This window comes from Galeopterus variegatus, unplaced genomic scaffold, assembly GCF_000696425.1.
Source record: "Galeopterus variegatus unplaced genomic scaffold, G_variegatus-3.0.2 Scaffold1495, whole genome shotgun sequence".
Taxonomy (NCBI): domain Eukaryota; kingdom Metazoa; phylum Chordata; class Mammalia; order Dermoptera; family Cynocephalidae; genus Galeopterus; species Galeopterus variegatus.
In genome coordinates, this window is record NW_007727606.1 from 55,433 (window position 1) to 78,828 (window position 23,396).

At 36.1% G+C, this 23,396-nt stretch overlaps 1 protein-coding gene across 1 annotated transcript in view; it reads right to left on the reverse strand.

Annotated features, from left to right (window-relative positions):
* Positions 1 to 2,733: 2,733 nt before the first annotated feature.
* CCDC15 (coiled-coil domain containing 15) overlaps positions 2,734 to 23,396 on the reverse strand; it is an 89,562-nt gene continuing 68,899 nt past the window's right edge. Inside the window, exons 11-14 of the mRNA XM_008577338.1 lie at positions 18,411 to 18,508; positions 6,016 to 6,192; positions 4,967 to 5,115; positions 2,734 to 3,726 (exon numbers count right to left, since the gene is read on the reverse strand). Coding sequence (XP_008575560.1) covers positions 3,605 to 3,726; positions 4,967 to 5,115; positions 6,016 to 6,192; positions 18,411 to 18,508 — 546 coding nt within the window. The 3' untranslated portion in view covers positions 2,734 to 3,604. The remainder of the gene's footprint in view (positions 3,727 to 4,966; positions 5,116 to 6,015; positions 6,193 to 18,410; positions 18,509 to 23,396) is intronic.

Here is a 23,396-nt window from a genome sequence, read left to right on the forward strand (position 1 = left end):
GTGTCATAAAAGAGGATAGGGAGTAACAGCACTTGGGCGTGGTTGGGAAGGTTGTATTTAAAAACAGGACAGTCAGGGAAGGCCCTCTCATAAGGTGCATTTGAGCAAAGACTTTTAAGAGTTAAGGAGGTGAGCTGAACATTATCTCAGGGAGAAGTGTCCCCAGGCAGAGAAAATAGCAAATGAAAAAGCCCTGAAACAGAAGTGTCCCTGGGACATCCAAGGAAGAACAAGGTAATGCAGCTGAGCAGAGTGAGCAAGGAGGAAAGCAGTAAGAGATAGAGCTTCAGAAGTAATTGGGATCATATTCTGTAGGGCCTTATATGACACTGTGAGGACTACAACTTTTCCTAGAGCAAAATGAATAGCCAAAGGAGGCTTTGAGCAGAAGAGCAGCCTGATCTTACTTATTTTGAAAGTACTGCTCTGGCTGCTGTGCAAAGAACAGTCTATAGGGGGCAAGTAGGGAAGCAAGAAAACCAACTTGGAGGCTATTGCAGTAACTCAGGTGAGACATAATGATGACTTGGACCAGGATTATAGTGGGGCAGGTACTGAAAAAAACTTGTATTTTGAGTATATTTTCAAGGAAGAGTGAACAAAGATTAGATATGGGTGGTATAAGAAACACAGGAGTGAAGGTTGACTCCACACTTTTTTGACCAGAACAAAAAGAGGATGCAGTTGTCATTTACTGAGATGGGGAAGACTACAGTAAGGGACAGATTTTTTTGTCAGTTGGTTTGATTGCTGTGGGTGTGGGTAGGGGGTGGAGATCAAAAGGTTGGTTTTCGGAAGTGTTAAGTTTGGCTGCTGTCTTGAGAAAATATACAAGGTGCAAGCAGGGAGATTACTTAGAACTAACTCTTAACAATAACCCATGTTATTAGAAGATGACAGTGGTTTGGATCAGGCATCTGGAAGTGAAATGCAGATATATTTTGAGGATGGAAGTGACACAGTTTGCTAATGGAGTAAGGAAGAATGGGAGAGAGAGAAAAGGTGGCATCAATGATTTCTACAAGGTTTTTGGCCTCAGTAACTAGAAAGATGAAATTGTTATTAACTGATATGGGGAAGACTGTGGGAAGAGCAAATTGGAGGAAAATCGACCATGTGGAAATGTTAAGTAAGCAGTTAGAGCTATAGAGTCTGGAGTTTAGGGGAGAGATCTGAACCAGAGATATAAATTTGGGAGTTATCAATATATAGATGATATTTAAAGCCATGAGACTAGAAGAGATTACCAAACGTGCAAGAGAAAAGCAAGAGAGAAAAAAAGTCTGAACCCTGGAATACTCTACTAAGAAATTGGAGATGGGGAAAAAAACAACAAAGGAAACTAAGAAGCAATAGCCAGTTGAAGCTGGAAGAAAAACTAAAGCTTTGTTGTTGTGGAAACCAGGGGATAAAGTACTTCAAAAAGAAAAAATTGATCAATTGTTTTTAATTCTGATAAAGTCTGTAAGGTCAAGTAAGATGAAGTCTGAGAACAACCACTGGATTTAGCAATGTGGAAATCATCAGCGACTTTGAAAAAAACACCTTCATGAGAGTTAAAGGCAAAACTGCTAATCTAAAAAACTGGTAGAATTTGTCCTTACAACTCTGATTTCACAAACATGTAAATTCAGGAAAAACTCAGATTCCAGGCTCCTCTCCAAAGAACATTAATCTAATTCAAACAGGATTCATGATATACTATCACAAAGGTCAGGAGACTGAGGTTTCTTCTTTTCTATTTGCTAGCTATCCCGGCATTCTCTAATACTAAAATGATAAATCATTAGATACTGTTTACATATGACCAAATTACAATGCAAAAACACTCATAGGCTGGACTTGAAAGTTTCCTACTCCTATGCAAGATCTAATCCCAGCAATGTACTATCAACTTGATGCCAGACTAGTCGATTTACCTGTTTCAAATATCCAAACTAAAAGTAGAACAAAACAAGCAGAAAACTTTTTCAGCCTACAAAACTGAAACTCTACATCCATTAAGCAACTCCTCCCCATTTCCTCCTACCCCTATAGCTCCAGGCAACCACTACTTTAATTTCTTCTCTGTAAATTTGACTACTTTAGGTACTTCATATGAACAGAATCGTACATAATTCGTCTTTTCGTGACTGCCTTATTTCACTTAGCATAATGTTGCAGTGTGTAACAGAAATTTCCTTCCTTTTTTAAGGCTGAATAACATTCTATTATATGCACAGACCACATTTTGTTTATCCATTCATCCACTGATGGACACTGGGTTGTTTCCGCTTCTTGGTTATTACGAACAATGCTACTATGAACATTGTTGTGCAAATATCTGTTTGACATTCTACTTTCAATTCTTTTGGATATATACCAAGAAGTGGAATTGCTGGATTATGAGGGCTTCTTTTTAGAATGATAAAAATGTTCTAAAATATGATAGCGGTGATGGTTGCAAAATCCTGTAAATATACTAAAAACCATTAAATCGTACACTTAAAATGGGTGAATTGTGTATGGTATGTGAATCATAGCTAAATAGAGCTGTTAAAAAATACAACTTTTAAGGGCTGAATCAAGTACATAATTATTTCAAGGATTTTGACTAAACTGGTAATTAATCTGGTTAAATAAGGTAATTTTTACTCTTATTTCCAATGACCTGGCTAGGTGTGTAGGCATTTTTTGAGACATAACCTAAGTGCTTCTTCAACACTATACATTAGAGAAAATAGGAAAAAGAGAAACTGTCAGTATCTGTCTTTAATTCATAACATTAAACCTTTTCATATTTTGTACCAGGAAATACTGTGAAGACATATCAAATCCATACCACCTATGGCAACTTTTATTTCACTTGCTCTGTAGGCATGCCATTCACCAAAGTTTTTAAAGACAGGGAAATAAGGCAGGACTTTACTCACTTTGACTCCAGATTCACTTTTTGAAATGCCACTCACAATTATTTCATATAGAAGATATTCAAAAGATAGAGGGTTTATTCCCCCTTTTTTCACAATAAAAATTTATACAATTAAAAATCTGTCACTGAATGAGAAAAGAGGCAATACACTTAAAAACAAAACAAACAAAAAAACAGCAGAAAATTTTGAAAAGAAAATGTGCATTAGATTCAGATTCATCTCATGTCTAATTGTTACACACAACTAGAAAAGTTAATGGCAACATAAATGGCCAGTGATGCTCAGACGCTCATTTCCTCTCTTCTCTATTTTATGAAGACATTTCGATATTGTCAAGACTCAAAGATACAGTTTTAGAAAGATGATAAATGATCATAACCTCAAAGATTTCTCATGATCTCTTTTGAACAGAGCAAAGTAAGAGACACCTTACTTGTCTGACTGGTCATTTTTTAAAATAATAAACTCTATATGGTTCATAACAAAGAAGAGGCAAGTTTGGAAGTCAACTTTCAATCTTGGTCCCAAGGCAGAGATTGAAGCAATGGTTGCGATCTAATTATAGAGACAGTTATGTGGGGCAGTGTTTCTTTCCAGATTATGTATCTTATATACTTTAACAGCTTTTCCTAAATAATATCTCAAGGTTGATTTTTAAATGAAGACCAAAATACCGCCAGTTCAGATTTCAATTACAGATTTTTCAAGGTCCGTCTGTGTGCAGAAGCAAAATTATGAATGGCGTTTCGAAGAGTTGAACTCCCCTCAGAGATATCACAAGAATTGATGACTGAATGAAGTGCCCGAGTATATGCTGCAAAGAAAGGTTTGCACAGTGATGAACAGAGTCAAATTCTAAACAACTCTCCCACCCTATTTCCTATTAGTACTGCTTATGTACCGAGAATCTCATAGGTATTAACTTCAACTGTCTTTTGAATTAATATTTATTGAGCACTTACTGCATGATAAACACTCTGTGGGGACAGGAAAGATAATGGAGAGTATGGGTACGAAAATAATTAAATTGCAGTGTAATATTTTCAAACCCGGGGCATATGCAAAATGTCATCACAGAATGATGTTGGGAACGAATAAATAACTATCTAGGAGAGGATGGAAAAGATTTCCAGAAGTGGTAACATTTAAGATGGATCTCAAAGAATTAATGCGGTAAAGGAAAGAAGGGATCATAGTCACAGAACTGAGAGTGTGAGGTGCAAAAGGTATAAAAAAATACGGAATGTACTGGGAATATCAAGTTTAATATGGCTAGAGTGTGGCATAACACCAGAGAGAAAATATGCTAAACATGCCATGTATTTTGTACTATAATGGGGAACCCTATAGTATTTTGTACTATAATAGGGGAATAGCATAATAAGATCTGTGTTTTAAAAATTATAACACATAGGACTGATAAACTCATATAGCACAGATGGGGCACTAGGAATATAAATACTGGCAGTACTGTCAGTGTGTACATGAGGCATACATAACCTCTAAACTCTATAAAACGATATATTCAAGGACAGACAGGAAACAGAAACATTAGTGACAATAGGAAAGACTCCATTTTCTCTAGCTGGGACTCCTAACAGAGTATATACCACTCCTCATTTTCCTCAGTGTCCCCTGGCAGAACTGGCAGTCTAATGTGGATATATATGATAATAAGTCTGTGCTAGATATCATTAAAGTATTTGGATAACAGGGAATTCAACGGGACAGAGTCCTAACTTAGATGGCCACAGAAGGCAAATTCTAATAGTCTTCAATTAGAGGAGGACCTGGAACCCAAGTTCCCCCTACAGTGGAATGAGCTGGAAATATTTCCCCAGCATAGATGGGGACAAGAAGATAACAGATCTCAAAGAGAAATATAACTCCCTGTAATTATTTTCATTGCCTTACACGGTTGTTTTGTAAAGGGGTTATAACAGTCTCTAATAGATATTAAGCACTCAATAAATGCTAAGTTACTATTATCACTATTTTTGTTTTATTTTATTTTAATTGCCATTAAGCCCCAAATATTTATTCAAGAAACTTACCTCTGTGGTTTTTATAGAAAATACAATTGTTGGCACAGGTATTGGGATGAGCATCCCAAAAATCAGGACCACAACAGCATAGTGGAGGTAAAGTAATATTATATAGCTGCATCTTCTCCTGGATCTGAGCTCGTAAAGCTTCTACATATCTATAAAAATACAGTATAATCAGGCAAAGTAAACTGCTAGGAAGAGAGTGAGCATGCATCCTGATTTTACAACCAGCTTTAACTGTTAAAACTATTTCATATCTCAGCCTCAATTCTTCCTGTTTGTACTGGGAAATAGCACTTGGAAAAATATAGTGCTATTCCCAAGAGGTATCAGGCAATTGTAGTGAATTATGTCCCCCCAAAACTCCCTGAAACTAAATTTGTGTCCCCCAAGTTTTAGGTATTAGAAACTTAGCCTCCACTGTGGCTGTTAAGAGGGTGGAAAATCCTATTACGGTAGTTGAAAGGTGGAGCCTTGAAAAGGTAATTGGATTGTAGGACCATGCAGTAGTGAATGGACTAAAAATGGTGGTCAGGGGCATGGTTCTGAGAGCTTTAAAAGGAGAGGAGAGTCTCTCTCTCTCTCTGCTCTCTCTGCTTATACCATCTTGCAATGTGAGACCACTGGGTCACTGTCACTACCACCAGATGGAATCTGGACTTCCCAGCCTCAGAAAACGTAAGCAATAAATTTTGTTTTTCTTTATAAATCACCCAGTTTCAGGCATTTTGTTATAAGCAACATAAACAGACTAATACAGCAATCAACATATTTGATGAAGCTTTTTCGGGGACTGTGAGGCAGAGGAGATGCTGACCCAGCCTGGGACATCAATTTCATTGTCCCCTCCAGCACTCTACTCCCTCTCCAAGCCCCTCAATAAAATAGTTTGACCTCCCCTTGTCCATAAGAAAAAAGAAATTTAGTAAAGTTATGTACCCGTAAATAAGGAAAAGAGGAGACATAGTAAATTCTCTTTTAAGGAAATTGAGAACACCAACGTCCTACTAAGTCTCCTCAAGAGCCAGAATTTCATGCAGTACTTTTCATACTACCTTAGGTATTCCTTTTCTCTCTGTTGCTGTTTTTCTCTGGCTGTTTTTATTTCTTCAAGTTGTAACTGGGCTAACATGTCACTCATCTTCTCCCCTGAATATGGTTCTTCATTAAAGTTCGTTTTTAGGATCCTCTGCTCTTCAGCATAACGTTGTTGCTCTTTCTTTTTCTTAATTCTGAGAATAAAATTTTAACATGGTTGGGAATTTCATAAAATTTTAATTTAAAATTAGCTTCTAGATCCAAATAACTCAAGAAATCCACCAAGCGGGGATGGGGGAGGGAGTGGGAGATGGGGAGAGACTGGACAAGGGACATAAAGAATAATTATGACTTATAACAATATATATGCTAGTAGTACTGATTTGATCAACATATCTCAATGTTGAACCCCCAAAATATGTATAATCACTTTTGATTCAATAAATAAAATAAATTAAAATTAAAAAAAGAAAAAGAAAAAGAAATCCACCCAACAAGGGAGTGAGGAAATCAGTTTAATACCCCAAGAATATCTTCAAAAATTCCTGCTGGTCAATTTGAGTTTATACTACAGTTCATCTGTATACAAGGCCTCTCAAAGAGAAATGAGCAATGGCCACTATTAAAAGCATTTTTCTGTTAGAATCCTAGTAGCACAAGAGCCTTCTCAGGTTAAAACTACAAGTAGACAGGACTTCTGCTTCTGGCCAAAACAGAATTACAGGAACTGGATTTGCCCTCTCACCTTAAACAACCCAAAATTTTTTTAAAGTGTACAAGGAAGTAACCCAAACAAAATACAAAAAATAATGGCTTTCAAGACACTGGACATCAAGCAATGAAAAGACAGTGGTTCCTGACAGATAGCAAACAAAGTGAGCCCTATAACTGTCAAGATTACTGCCTTGAAAGTTTCCAGGCAGTGGCACAGGGCAAGGGAATTAAAAGTGGAGCCTGGTGGACTCCCTGACCTGAGGAGATAGAGCTAAGAGTACAGGGAGACAAAGGCAACCAGGTTCACAGGACAGAATACCACAAAGGAGAGAGCTGCTCAGAGAGAGAACTCCAGAAACGAACAGAGGGTTTCCTAGTACACAGCAGAGTACTGATTGGTACATGTATACAAAGAAATGACATAAGGTGACAGAAAGAACCATCCAAAATAATAAGAGAGAACAGTGCCTAGTGTTTACAGAGCACTAGGAATAATGCTTATTCCCACCAGTCAAACTTGAAAAACTGATAATTCATACGGATTTACATAGAGTATTCAGATCTTACCTCAGTAGTGGGAAATAATACTAAGTCCTAGACTGAGCACTGCTCTGGACCCATTTAACAAACTAAAAAGCAAGTCCTCAAAGTAACTTAACTGGATACCAAAACAAAGCTCAGGAAAATTTACAGGAATAGAAAGACCCAGCAACTAACAAGGTAAAATTTGTAATATTGGGCATCCAATCTAAGATTATCAGGCATGCAAAGAGGCAGAAAAATACAACTCATAATGAGGAAAATAATCAAGAACTGACACAGTTGTTACAATTAGCAGAGAAGGACATTAAAACTATTATTACAGCTATATTCTATATATTCAAAATGTTAAGATACAAAAAAAGACTGAACTCAAATTTCTAGAAATGAAAACTACAATTTCTAACATGAAAAATACACTGGATAGAATTACCAGCAGATTAGATGTTGCAGAAGTAAATCCGAAAGCATAACAATAGAAACTATCCAAAATGAACTATAGAAAAGTAAATTTGGAACAATAAAAAAAGCACCAAAAACAAAAACAAAAAACCCGGGTAAAGGACTTGAACAGACATTTCTCTAAAGACTGGCCAACATGCGTATGAAAAGATGCTCAATATCAATAATCATCAGGGAAATGCAAACCAAAACCCACAATAAAATTATCACCTCATACCTATTAGGATGGCTACTATAAAAAAAAAAAAAAAGAAATAGAAAATAACAAGTGTCGCTGAGGATGTGAGAAATGGAAGCCCTTGTACACTGTTGTTGGAACTGTAAAATGGTGCAACTGCTATGAAAAACAGTATGCAGTTTCATAAAAAAAAATAGGCTGGCTGGTTAGCTCAACTGATTAGAGCAGAGCCTTGTAATGCCATGGTCACAGGTTTAGATCCCTGACCCAGCCAGTGAACCAGCCAGCTTCCCCCCAACCCCCAAAAGTCTGCCTCCAAAAATTAAAAAGAGAGTTACCATAAGATTCAGCAATCTCACGTCTGGGTACATATCCAAAAGAATTGAAAGCAGGGTCTCAAAGAGTTATTTGTACACCCCTGTTCATAGCAGCACTAATTAATAATAGCTGAAAGGTGGATGCAACCCAAATGTCCACCGACAGATAAACAAATAAACAAAATGTGGTATATATATATATAACAGAATATTTATCCAGCCTCAAAAATAAAGGGGGTTGGCTAGCTTTGTTGGTTAGAATGTGGTGTTGTAACACCAAGGTGAAGGGTTCGGATCTCCACACCGACCAGCTGCCTAAAAAAAGAAAGGAAATCCTGTCACATTACACTACAAGGACGAGCCTTTAAGAACATGCTAAGTGAAATAAGTTAATCACAAAAAGATAAATAATTTATGATTCCACTAATGTAGGGTCTAAACTAGTCAAAAATTCATAGAAAAAGAAAGCAGAATAGTAGTTACCAGGAGCTAGAGATAAGGAGAAAAGAGGAGTTGTTTATCGGGTACAAAGTTTCAGATTCACAAAATGAAAGTGTTCTGGAAATCTGTTTCACAACAATGTGAATATACTTAACACTACTAAACTATACACTTAAATACGGTTAAGACGGTAAATTTTCTGTTATGTGGGGTTTTTTTACCATAATTTTTAAAAATACAAGTCACATAAACAAGTGAATTAAAAATAAAGACATAATAAGTTGTTTTCAGACATACAAAAGCTGAAAGAATTCATCTCTAGCAGACCCACAGCTACTAGAAATGTTAAAATACACCCTTCATCATGCCAAAAAGTAGAGAAGGAAAAAACAGAAAAGGAAAAAATATGTTCTTCCAGCAGGAGGGAAATGATACTATAGGTTTTATATACATATATGTATATATGATTTTCTTATTATTTAAATCTCTTTAAGAAATAATTGACTGCTTAAACCAAAATAATAACTTGAATGCAAAAGTAAAATGCATGACAATAGCAAAAAAAATAGTATGGGAGAAATAAAAGTATACTATTATAAGATTCTTTTTTTTTTTTTCCCTTTTTGTCTTTTTCTGTGTCCGGCAACGGATCGCAACCCTCAGTGTAGACTATGAAAAGTTAGTGATATGTACTATAAACCCTAGAACAACCAATAAAATAACAAAACAAAGAGTTATAGCTAATATGCCAACAAAGGAGGTTAAATGGAATCATAAAAATATAAAAAGTAATTCAAAAGAAGGCAGAAAAAGAGAAAAAAGGGAACAAAGAGATGGGACAAACAAAACAAATAGCAAGATTATATACTCATATCTAACCCCATCAATAATCATGTTAAAGATAAATTATCTAAACACTGTAGGTAGAGATTGTGATATATGGCAGAAAGTCAAGACCCCAACTACATACTATGAATAAGAAATGTATTTTAAATATAAAGGCATAAATAGGTTAAAAATAATGGAAAAAGATATACCATGCTAAACTAATTTTAAAAAGTGCAGTGAAAAAAAAAATATATGTATATGTCAGACAATGTAGGTTTCAGAGAAAAGAAAATTATCAGGAATAAAGCAGATCACTTCATACTGATAAAAGAATCAATTATTTACAGAAACATAACACCAAACATTTATACACCTAATAACAGAGCCTCAAAATAAATGCAGCAAAGACTGACAGAACTACAAAGAGATAGAGACAAATCCAGTTACAGGAACAGAGTTCAATACCCCCCTCAATTATTAATAAGTAGGCAGAAATATGACAAGGATATAGTAGAGTTGACCAACACTATTAACCAACTTGACCTAATGAACATTTATAGAGCACTCCACAGCATTTATAGAACAGAAAAATACACATTCTTCTATTGTAAGGTTCCTGAACATTGATATAAATTGAATCATGTCCAGAAAATTGGTACCAGAGAAGTTGGGTGTTATTTATAATAAATACTTGAAAATGTGAGAGTGGCTTTGGAGCTGGGTGTTGAGGAGAGGCTGGAAGACTTTGAAGGAGCAAGCTAGAAAAAGCCTAGCTGCTGGTGGGAGTTTAGAAGACAAGAAAACCAGGGAAAGTTTGGAACTTCTTAGAGACTGATTAAATGGTGGTGAGCAGAATGCTGATAGAAATATGGACTGTAAGATCATCCTTAGGAGATCTCAAATATAAATGATAAGGAGTTTATTGGAAACTGGGGCAAAGATCACCCTTGCTATGAACTGGCAAGGAACTTGGCTGCATTCTGTTCATGCCCAAAGTATTATGGAATGTGGAATTTAAAGGTGCTGACCAGGGTATTTGGCAGAAGAAATTTCTAAGCAGCAAAGCATTCAGGAAGCTGCATGGCTACTTGCAATAGCCTATGCTGAGTTATGGCAGAAAACATTTGCGGTAAAGCCAGAATTTATAATTCAAAAGAAAGCAGAGGGCAAAAAATGGAAAAATTTCAGCCTGGCCATGAAAGAAAGGGTCTAGCCCAGCAACCATCTGCTAAAGAGATTAGTACAGAAGAATGGAAGAAAGGGATTATCAAGAAAAGGGAAAAAGGACCTTGGAGGCATTTCAGAGATCTCAGAGGCTGCATCTTCTATTTCAGGCCAGAGGGCTAGGAAGACAGAATAATCTCGGGGAACAGTCTCCACGGGCTCACTGCCCAGGGCCACCTCAGGATGCTGCTCCCCGCACCAGGATCCCAGCTGCTTTAGCTGCTCCAACTGTGGCTAAACTGGCCCCAGGTGTGGTTGGACCCCCAGCTTTGGAAAATACAAGCCAGTTGGTGTCTGCGTGGTGTTAAGTCTGGAAGCTCACAGAATGCTACAGCTGTGGAGGCTTGGGAGCCTCTACCCCAATTTCAAAGGACATATGAAAAAGCCTGGGGGTGCAGGAAGAGATCTATCATAGGGGTGGAGTAACTGCAGACAGCCTTTTCTAGAGCAATGCCAGGCAGAAACATGGGGTCAAAGTTGCAGCAGAGAAACCCTATTAGCGCCTTGCCTAGTGGAGCCATGGGAATGGGACCACCATGGAGAACCTGGACTTTGAGAGCTATCATTGTGCAACACCACCCTGTGAGAGCTAAAGCATCACCTGAGACCAGGAAAGCCATAGGGAACAGAGTTGCCTGAGGACTTGAGGACCCAACCCCCGCACCAGCGTGCAGAGTACATCGAACATGAAGTCAAGGTACATGACTGATTCTCCAGCTTTAAGATTTGATGCCTGCCCTGCTGGGTTCTGGACTTGTTTGGGACCTGTTACCCCTTTCTTTTGGCCTATTTTTCCCTTTTTGAATGGGAATATGTACCCTATGTTTGTCCCTCCATTGTATCTTAGAATTAGATAACTTTTTTTGATTTCACAGATGGGACTTTGAACTTTCAAACCTTTGAGTTCAAACAAGTTAAGACTTTGGGGATGTAATAAACGTATTTACCTGTGAGAAGGACACAACCTTTGGGGGCCAGGGGCAGAATGATATGGATTGAATTGTGTCCACCAAGTTGTATGTATTAGAGGCTTGGTCCCCACTGTAACAGTGTTGAGAGTGGGAAATCCTATTATGGTAATTGAAAGGTGGGGCCTTGAAGAGTGGATTAGATTCTGAGAACCATGCTGTAGTGAATGGATTAATAATGGTGGTCAATAGGCATGGTTCTGAGGGCTTTAAAAGGAGAGCATATGAAAATCTCTCTAATTCTGCTCTGCCATTTTCTGCCATATGAGACCCCTGCATTGCTGTAAAGCTACCACCAAAGAAGACCCTCACCAGATATTTCCCTGGACTTTGGGCTTCCCAGCCTCTGAAACTGTAAGCAATAAATTAAGTTTTCTTGGAACCCAATTCCAGGTATTTTGATATAAGCAACAGAAATGGACTAATACAAACATGGAACATTTATCAAAATAGACCTTATTCTGAGCCATAAAACAAGTGTCTATAAAATCAAAAGGCTTCAAGTCATACATTACATACTACTCTCTGACCACAATAGAATTAAATTTGAAATCAGTAACAAACAGATCCCTGGAAAATCCCCAAATACTTGAAAACTAAATAACACTTCTTAAAAACCCATTATCAAAGAAGAAAATATAAGGGAGAATTAGAAAGTATTTTGAACTGAATGAAAATGAATTCACTGGATGCTGCTAAAGAATATTTTAAGGGCCGGCCCGGTGGCGCACTGGATAGTGCGCCGCTTGGGAAGCGCGGCGGCGCTCCCACCCGAGGGTTCGGATCCCACATGCAGACCGGTTCACGCTCACTGGCTGAGCGAGGCGCGGGAGCAACACCGAGGCTTGCAATCCCGTTGCCGGTCCCCGGTCCGGTACGGGGGCAACACTGAGGGTTGCGATCCGTTGCCGGACACGGAAAAAGACAAAAAGAAAAAAAAAAAAAAAAAAAAAAAAAAAAAAAAAAAAAAAAGAATATTTTAAAAGAATATTAATGGAAATTTGTAGCACTAAATGCCTATATTAGGAAGAAAAAAAAAAGGCCTCAAATCAATGACCTCTGCTTCTATGCTAAGAAATTTTAAAAAGAAGAGGAAATCAAGCCAAAATAAGCAGAAGAAAATAAATAATAGAGATTGAAACAGAAATCAGTGAAATAGGACACAGAAAAATAATTTTTAAAAATTAATAAAACCAAAAGCTAGTTCTTTTTTTTAAAGGAAAGTCAAGGGACAAAAGCTAGTTCTTTGAGAAGATCAATAAAATTGATAAATCTCAAGCCAGCCTGATCATGAAAAAAAGACCCAAGTTATTAATATCAAACATAAGAGGTGATATCACTACAGATTCTACAGATATAAGTAAACAATAGGAGAATACTAAGAACAATTTTATGCCAATAAATTCGACAACACAGATGAAATGTCAAATTCTTTGAAAGACACAAATTACTAAAGCTCACTCAGGAAAAAATAGACAACCGGAATAGCACTACATTCCTACTGGAACTAGGTAGGAATCTTTCCACAATGAAAAGTCCAGAACCAGATGGATTCACTGGCAAATTCTACCAAACATTTAAGGAAGAAATACCAATTCTACCTAAACTCTTTCAATAAAATTGAAGATGAAAGAAAAAAAATTGACAAAATCCAACATCCATTCCTGATAAAAATTCTCAACAAACTAGCAGGAGAAAGGAACTTCCTCAGTCTGATAAAGGGCATCTACGAAAAACCTATGGCTAACATCATACTTAATGGTGAAACACTGAATATTTTCTCTTTAAGATCAGGGAATGTGCACTCTCATCAATTCTACTCGACATTGTACCGGAGATTCTAGCCACTGCGATCTGGCAAAAAAGAAAAGAAAAGAAATAAAAGACATCCAGATTTAAAGAGAGAATTAAAACTGTCTTTTTTGAAGATGTCATAATCACCATGTAAAAAACCCAATGGAATTAGTAAGTGAATTTAATAAGACGATCTGGCAAAAAAGAAAAGAAAAGAAATAAAAGACATCCAGATTTAAAGAGAGAATTAAAACTGTCTTTATTTGAAGATGTCATAATCACCATGTAAAAAACCCAATGGAATTAGTAAGTGAATTTAATAAGGTTGCAGGGCACAGAATCCATATCCAAAAATCAACTGTGGATTTCCATATACTAGCTACAATCGGAAATTGAAATTAACAAAATGGTACGATTTAAAATAGCATCAAAAATATGAAATACTTAGGGATCGGTTTGATAAAAGACATGAACTACCTATACACTAAAAACTATAAAATATTGCTGAGAAAAATGTAAAAAGAGCCATATAATTGAGGAGATATGCCTGTTTATGGGTTGGAAGACTTGTTACTAAGGCGTCAATTTCTACATTTTCCCCAAATTATCTACAGATTGAAAGCAATCCCAATGAAAATTCAAGACAGCTTTTTTACAGAAATTGAAACACTGATTTTTAAATTCAAATGGAAATGCAAAGGGCCATGAATAGCCAAGAGAACGCTGAAAACAAATAATTGGAGGGTTAACCCCATCTGATTTAAAGCTATAGAGCTGCACTAATCAGAACCTCATGGTATTAGCATAAAGATAGACAAATAGATCGATGAAACAGAAGAGAAAATCAGAAATAAACCCAGGTATATATGGAAAACTCATTTTTTAAACACACATTCTGAGATACAATTTACATACAATAAAGTTCACCATCACCATAACATGAGAACATTTCATCGCCCGAAAAAGAATCCTTGTACTTATCTCCACCCCAGCCCTAGGCAACCACAATCTTTCCATCTCTATATATTTGCCTAGTCTAGACATTTCATATAAATGAGATAATCCAATACATGCCCTTTTGTAACTTGCTTCTTTCACACGGCATAAAGTTTTTAAAGTCTATCCATGTTATAGCAGTACTTCTTTCATTTTTATTGCGAATATTCCATCTTATGGATATACCACGTTATTTTTCTATTCAACAGTTTTTGGACATTTCGGTTGTTATTTTCCAAAGTGGCTATACTATTTTACATTCCCCACCAGCAATGTATGGGGATTCCAATTTCTCTACATCCTCACCAACACCTGCTATTATTTGTCTTTATTTATTATAGCCATTCTAGTTGGTGTGAACTGGTATCTTGTGGTTTTGATTTGCATTTCCCAATATCTAATGATGCTGAGCAGCTTTTAATGCGCTTATTAGCCATTTGTATATTTTCCTGGGAGAAATATCAATTCAAATCCTTGTCCACTTTTTAATTGGGTTAATTGTCTTTTTATTATTGAATTGTGGGAGTTCTTTATACATCCTGGATATGAGTTTTTTATCGAATATATGATTTACAAATATTTTTTCCCATTCTATAGTTGTCTTTTCATGTCCTTTATTGTTTTAATTTTGGTGAAGTCCAACTGATTAATCTTCTCTTTTATTGTTTGTTGGACAACTGATTTTTGATAAGCACACAAAGACAACGTAGGGCACAAAACACAGTCTTTTCAACAAATGGGTATCCATAGTCAAAAAATAAGGCTTGCTTATTTTTTGTTTTTATGAAAATTAACTCAAACTGATCACAAATCTAAATGTAAAATTTTAAGTGATAATCCTTCTAGATGAAACCTTTATGACCTTGGGTTAGGCAAAGATTTGCTAAATATGACACCCCAAAAGCACAATCTATAAAAAAGCAAATTGAAAAACAGGAATTCACCAAAATCTAAAACTTCTGCTCTTTAAAAGACAAAGTTAAGATGAAAAGACATGCCACAGACTGGGAAAAAATCTTTGCAGAGCATATATCTGATAAAGGACTTGTACACAGATTATATTAAAGAACTTTCAACACTCACCAATAAGACAACACAATCTTAAAATCTGCGTTTGAACAGACCACCCAAAACAAAATACAGATGGCAAATAAACACATGAACAGATGCTCAACATCCTTGGTCACTGGAAAATGCAAACTAAAACCACAATGAGATACCACTACATACTTATTCAAGTGGTTAAAATGAAAAAGACTGATGATGCCAAGTGTTGGTAAGAACGTAAAGAAACTTGAACCCTCATACACTGCTGGTGGTAACAGAAAACACTAAAACCACAATGAGATACCACTACATACTTATTCAAGTGGTTAAAATGAAAAAAACTGATGATGTCAAGTGTTGGTAAGAACGTAAAGAAACTTGAACCCTCATACACTGCTGGTGGTAACAGAAAACTCTGAAAACAGTTTGACAGCTTCTTTAAAAAGTGAAATATACACCTATCATATAAGCCATTCCTCTCCCAGATATTTACTGAAGAAAAAAGGTAATATATGTTCATATAAAGATTTGCACATGAATGTTCACTGCAGCTTTATTTATAGTAGCCAAAAACTAGAAAAAATCCTAATGTCCATCAATCTATGAATGGAAAAACAAACTGTCATACTGTATATCCATACAATAGAATAATATTCAGCAACAAAAGGAAATGAACTCTTGATACATACAATAGCAAGGATAAATCTCAAAATAATACAGCTGAGTAAAAGGAGCTGGGCACCAAAGAATACACATTATACAATCCCATTTATATAAAACTCTAGAAAATGCAAACAAATCTATAGTAACAGAAAGCAGACCAGTGGTTGCCTGGAGAGGAGGTCACAGCAATGGGTCTACCAAGGGGCATGAGGAAATTTTGGGGGATGATGGATATGTTAACTAGCTTGACTATGATGGTGGTTTCATGTGTGTAAACATATGTCAAAAATTATCAAAGTTCATACTTTACATATGAATGATTCATTGTACATCAATCATACCTGTTTAAAATATCTCCACTTACAAGTAGAGAGGAAATGAGCAGCTCAGTAAGAAAATCATCTAAAAACATCAGAGCTTTGGTTAAGAAATATGACTGATATAAGATGAGAACTCATAAACACATGCTGATGAGGCCAGTTGCTAAAAATTACTTTGAAACAAATGAGCTATTGTTTTCTGAACAGTAATAAGTATGAGGCCAATTCACACTCATACCTCTTCAGTAAAACATAGACTGCTGAAAACTCTGGGCTTCTATTCATTTGTGGCAGGCTATTGACTCCAAGGAAATTACAGCCTTCCATTTTGTTAGATTAACATAGGTGTAAGTTGAAAACCACAAAGCCATCCTACAAAGGCTGAAAGATCAGGCACTGGAAAAACAGGCAAGCCATGGTAGATGTGGAATCAAGACCACCCAGATTCTAATCACAGGTCACCTTTAGCAAAGTGACAAGGCCACTTTCTACAAGGATTTTCTTACGACTGCTCTCCCACACTTACCAGTCTTTCCTGGGCTACAACTATACATCTAAATTGAGTATTTCTCAAAGAGTACAGAACATAAACATAGTTTTTATGGTATGATTCAAACTCAAATGCAACATAAAGTAGTAATAGGGTAGAGGTGAGAAATCTCATTATTGCAACTTGGGCAAAGGGATGTTTTTATGCCAGCGAAGATCAAGATTTAAAGGTATCTATGGCAGTGTACTAGGAATGTGAGAAAGATAATGTGGAAAATGGCCAAAATAGGCACACACATATCATAACTGGCTTTAAAATATATGTTGCCTTGCTCTCTTAAAATATAATGTGTGAAATAAGCTAGAGAATGAAAGGAAAAGATTAAAAGAGTAAAAAATTAAAAGATTAAAAGCCTAAGATCACAGGTGGTCTTCGTTAGGAATTTATATACATAGAGATCTTATTCCACAGAGAGCCAGTAAAGAAAAGTATTTTAAGAACATTCATTTGTTAAATTCAATAACTCCTAACCTTATGAAAAAAGCAACTGTTAAAAGATCTGTCCATAGATAATGAATCATACTGAGGTTTTCAATGATGAAATTTAAATGGAGTCAAGTGAATGATGACAGAAAAACTTATTGACTGGTATAATTCTTGATACCGGTAAACTAATAGCTAAGGAAGCACACCATCATTGTCTTTCAAGTGTTGACACCTTAGTTCTTGTTAATAGGACAGTTGCTAGAAATAATGGAATCAGCCCCTCCTCCTGTCTTCATAGCTATTCCTCTTACAGTCAAACTTCTTGAAAGTTTTCTAGACTTTCTGTCTCTACTTCCTCACCTACTCCAATATGGCTTTAAAATCCATCACTCCACAAAACAGCTCTAAGGTCACCAGTGGCCTACAGGTCATTTAATCCATCTAGCACATGCATTCTCAAGAGGGGCAATATCATACCCAACAAAATCTTAGATGTTACACCGTTTGTGGCCCTCCAAAAAGTCATAGTACATAAACAGAAATACATTATATTTGTGTATTAAAATTTTATGGGTGGGGTAATTAGGCAAAAATGTCTAAAAAGGCTCTGTAGGGGAATGATAATGAAGAAAAAGTTGAGAAACACTGATGCAGTATTTTTCAGTCCTCATTTTACTTGCCCTCTCAGAAGCATTTAACATTTCCTTCTTGAAACTTTTCTCTTCCTCAGCCTGTGTGACTCAATACTTTCCCTGAATCTCCTCATATACTTATTTCTCTGGACTATTGTTTTCTGTCTCCTTTGCAAGCCTATTTCTCTCCACTTTGGTCTTCCTCAAAGCTCAATCCCACACATTCTCCTCTTTGTACTCTATACCTTCTCCCCAGGTGACTTGAGGCACGACCTCTGTTTCAGTTACTACCCACTACCATCTGTAACTCACAAAGCTACAGCTCCGTCATAGATCATTCCCCTGAGATTCAAACCTATGTATCCACCTGCCAATTTGACATTTTGACTTGATGTCTCACAGATTTTTCCCTGGGAAAAGAATCCACAGCTTTGGTCAAATTCTCAGTTTAAGAACAACTGCCATACAGTAGTTTCAGAAGGGATCATAAAATCAAAAACGATAGTGCTAAGTAAAAAAAGTTGATATAAACTATTACGTAAACAAGTTTCTATTTTTCTCTAATGTCTTCAAGGCCTCTTCTATAAATATACCTTTTGTTGATACGCAATAGAAACCAGACCAAGTCAGAAATCAGCATGTCAATACATCTGTTTTTCCCAGAGCAATGACATAAATACATTGATAGTGATTCTCCAGTTATGCAAAAAGGTATTCTATAACCAGCCTCAGACTTTCAGTAAAAGAGATATAAGAATTTAAAAGATTGCAAAAATATATAAATAAAGATTGCAAATTGGCTTACAAACTTGCTATACTTGATATCTGCACAACTTAAACAAGAAGCAGACATTAATATGTATATTTCAAAGAGAATCCTGAAAATAAAGTGACATCACAGGAAAAATGCACTAAAAATATATTCTTATAATATATTCAACAACTCATAAACTCTTCTTTTTAATCAGTCATCCCCCATATCATAAGAGTGTATCACTAATTCTTTACAAAGTTAAAATAAAAAGAGACCTAGAAAAAGAAATCAGAATACAGAGATATTTGCACTCCCATGTTTATTGTAGCACTATTTACAATAGCCACGATATGGAAGCAACCCAAGTGTCCATCAACAGATAAATGGACAAAGAAAATGTGGTATATATATGCAATGGAAAAATGCTCAGCCATAAAAAGAATGATATTTTGTCATTTGCAGCAACATGGATGAGCTTGGAGGACATTATGTTAAGGGAAGTGAGCCAGGAATATAAAGAGAAATAAAATACTGCATGTTCTCACTCATATGTGGAAGCTAAGGAAGTTGATCACATAGCAGTAGAGAGTACAATGGTGGTTACTAGGGACTGGAAAGAGTAGGGGGAGGATGGGTAGTGAGAGGTTGGTTAATGGATACAAAAGTACAGCGAGATAGGAGGAATAACAACATCTCATGTTCTATAGCACTGTAGGGTGACTACAATTAACAACAATTTATTGTACAGTTTCAACTTGCTAGAAGAGAGGATTGTGAATGTTTCTAACACAAAGAAATGAGAAATATTTGAGGTAATAAAAAAAAATCAGTAGTTTCCAGGATTTCTGGGGATGAGGGAGGAAGGGAGGGTTGAATAAGTGGAGCACAGACGATTTTGGGGGCAGAAAAACTATTTTCTATGATACTGTGATGATCAGTACATGACATTATATATTAGGCAAAACCCATAGGACTGTACAATAGAAAGAGGGAACCCTACTATAAAATTAATGATAATATATGAATATTGATACATAATTGTAACAAATGTACCACACTAATGTAGCATGTCAATAATAGGAAAAACTAACTATATACGTGGGTGGGGGGAGGGAGGGTATGGGAACCATCTGTAGTTTCTGCTCAATTTCCCTATAAAACTAAAACTGCTATAAAAATAAAGAAAAAACAACAACAACCAATCTTCTAAACAGCAAAAAAAAAAAAAAAAAAAAAAAAAAAAAAAAAAAAAAAAAAATAATAGGAAAAACTAACTATATACGTGGGTGGGGGGAGGGAGGGTATGGGAACCATCTGTAGTTTCTGCTCAATTTCCCTATAAAACTAAAACTGCTATAAAAATAAAGAAAAAACAACAACAACCAATCTTCTAAACAGCAAAAAAAAAAAAAAAAAGAAAGAAAGAAAGAAAAAGAAAAAAAGAGAGACCTAGAACAAAAATAAAGGCTATCTTTGACTCTATGGATTCTTTCTTCCTGAGCAATTGCAGAAATTTGACAACACCAATACTTTCAAATAAAAGAAATTCTGCTTCTAAGATTAGGAAACAGGTTTATTTATTTCAGGAGTGAAAAACATGCTTGGTTAGAAAAATAACTTCTTGAGGAGGTGGAAGAAACCTGCCTCTTTGACACTAGAGGATTAAGGTCTAATCTAGCACAGTCTAATTCTTTGCCTGTTGATCCTGTTTTTCTGATCGACCTTTCTCTGTCTCTCCATTCCCTGATTCCAATCTTTCTCTCTGTCTCTCCATTCCCTAATTCTTCCTTGGTGATTTCATAAGTCACTACTAATAATAACTTAACATTTCCTACTGGAGTATCTACTTGGATTTTCTTTAAGCACCTCAAACCCAACATGCCCGAAACTAAATTTATCAGCTCCACCTCCACCTCCTTCCTGGCAAATCTGTTTAAGAGTACCCCATTTACCTGGTGGCCCAAGCCATAAATCTGAGACTTACTCCTAAATTCTCCTCTGATAAAATCCTATCAATTCTCCTAAATGTTCTTAAAAAACTACCTCTTCCTCTTTGCCTCCCTGGCCTTATCTTATGTGACAGGCCATGTTACAGACTTCAAATGTAATGGAGTCAAATAAATCTGGGGTTGAATTCCAGTTGTGTCACTTGCTAAGTATGATCTTAATCTTAGGCAAATTACTTAACCTGTCTAGGGCTCATTTTCTCATACGTAAAATTAAAAGAATAATAAAATCTACCTCCCAAGGTTATGAAATGAGTAAATGAGCTAATGCTTCTAAAGCACTCAATACTATGCCTACTACATTATAAACACTCAACGAATGGCAGCTATCTTGCAGGATTGTTTTATCAATCAAATGAAATGATAATCTGTGGAAAGCACCTGACATACAGCAAGGGCTTAATATATAATAATCTTTTTTAAAAAATTAATTTCATCTCTATTCTGTAAGTGCATTACTTCAATGATCTCCTAACATTTACTATGAGTCATATTATCTATTCCCGACAATGCCTATAACTGGGCTCCTGTTTTCAGGATAAAGTCCAAATTTCCTCTCACAACATGCTAAACCCTTTATGATCTTGTCTTTCCTTACTTCTTTTTTTTTTTTCCCCTTTTTTTTTGTCTTTTTTCGTGTCCGGCAACGGACCGCAACCCTCAGTGTCGCGCCCGTACCAGACCGGGACTGGCAACGGGATCGCAACCCTCGGCCCTGCGCCCGCCCCTCGCTCAGCCAGTGAGTGGGAACCGGTCTGTATGTGGGATCCGAACCCTCGACGGGAGCGCCACCGCACTCCCAAGCGGCGCACTGTAGCAGTGCGCCACCGGGCCGGCCCTTTCCTTACTTCTTAATGCTCACGTTTTGCCATTCCTTTAGCGCTAAACACATCGAATTCAAAGTACCATATTCTCTCATGAACCACTGCTTTTGCAATGCTATTCCATTCCTTTTGCCTAGAATTTCTGTCTACTCTTTCCCCAATCCAGCTCTGATTTTGTCTCATACTATTCCTACTAATCCTTCAAAATTCAGCTCAGAAAATCTTCCCTTTCCTTCTGCATTCCATACTCCCAATTCTTCTTTTAAAATACAGCCTCTGTGCTCCCATATATTCTCGTACTTTTTTTCTTCTAATAATAGCAACAACTAACATTTATTCAGCTCTTACTATGTGCCAGATCTGTACATTTACATGTTACCTCATTTAATCCTCCTGCCAACTTTATGAAGTTTATACCATTACTATTCTTATTTTATAAAGAGGAAACAGGATTAGAGAGAGAACTTTCCCAACCTTGCACGGCTGGTAGGTAACCCAGCTGGAACTTAAACACATATCTCTCCATGTTCTTAGCCACATGATATATTATCTGTAATGCTTAACATATGGTATTATAATAATCTACTTATCTATCTGCTTCCCCATTAGTCAGACAAATCTATTTAGTAAGATCCTTGAAGACTAGGTCATGTCCTTCCTTTCTTGTACCCTCTAAGTCTAGCATCATGTCTACCAATTAATAGATGCTCAATAAATAGCTGCTAAATGAATGGATGAAACCGTATCATTTGATTCTTATAACAACTGGGTGAGATAAAGCAATTATCAATTTCTGTTTGTAAAGCAGATGTATGATTATTCTAGAATGCTGCTAAAGTGGTTTTGCCTTCAAGTTAAAAAATATAATAACTGTCATGCAAAAAAGGTATAAATGCTTTAGTTTTTCAACAAGGAAAAGCCAAAAAATAAATTTAGTTTAAACACAAAATAACCACAGCAGCAGTGTACTGCTTTGATTAAATGAAATAAAATAATTTCCATTCTGCCTTTTATCTGATGAGCCTGTAAAATGCTTATATGTAGCACTATAGAACTGAAAGACTTTTTGATGCATATCAGATCACAATTATGGCAAAAAGATTATGTTATAGTAAGACAAATAGGGCCTAGTTATAAGAATAAACTTCCTGAGAGCCAACATCCATAGATTCTGAAATTGCTATACATGGTGATTATATAACTACAGTTCTAAAGAACATTAATAGAAAAGGTCCTTGAAATATTTAAATAGAATTCTGCCTAAAGACTACACTAAACTCGTAAGGATTTTCTCCAAGCCTCCCCCACCTCAGTCCAACACACACACACACACACACATACACATATACAAACACACACACTTTTTTATTGCAGCAGTTTTTGTCAGGTTGCTTTTAGGACAACGGTATTATAACAAATCTCAAGGGGAATAAAAAGCATATGAGAATTTAAACCATTCACAAAGGAACTATTCAACAGAAAAACCATTCTCACCAGCGGGTTGTCACAAAAAATTCAAGAGTTCTTGTATCCTCTACTACAAAATAAACAAGATATTTAGCAGCAAGGGGCCTCCTACAATGCAGATATTGCTTTGGCTTCTGAAGTCAAGCTAATGATAAAAAATTTGAAAAATTAAGAAATATAGAAAGGACAGAAAAAATGATTTTATTGTCCAAAGATAATTCTTTTTTTTTTTTTTTTTTTTTTTTTT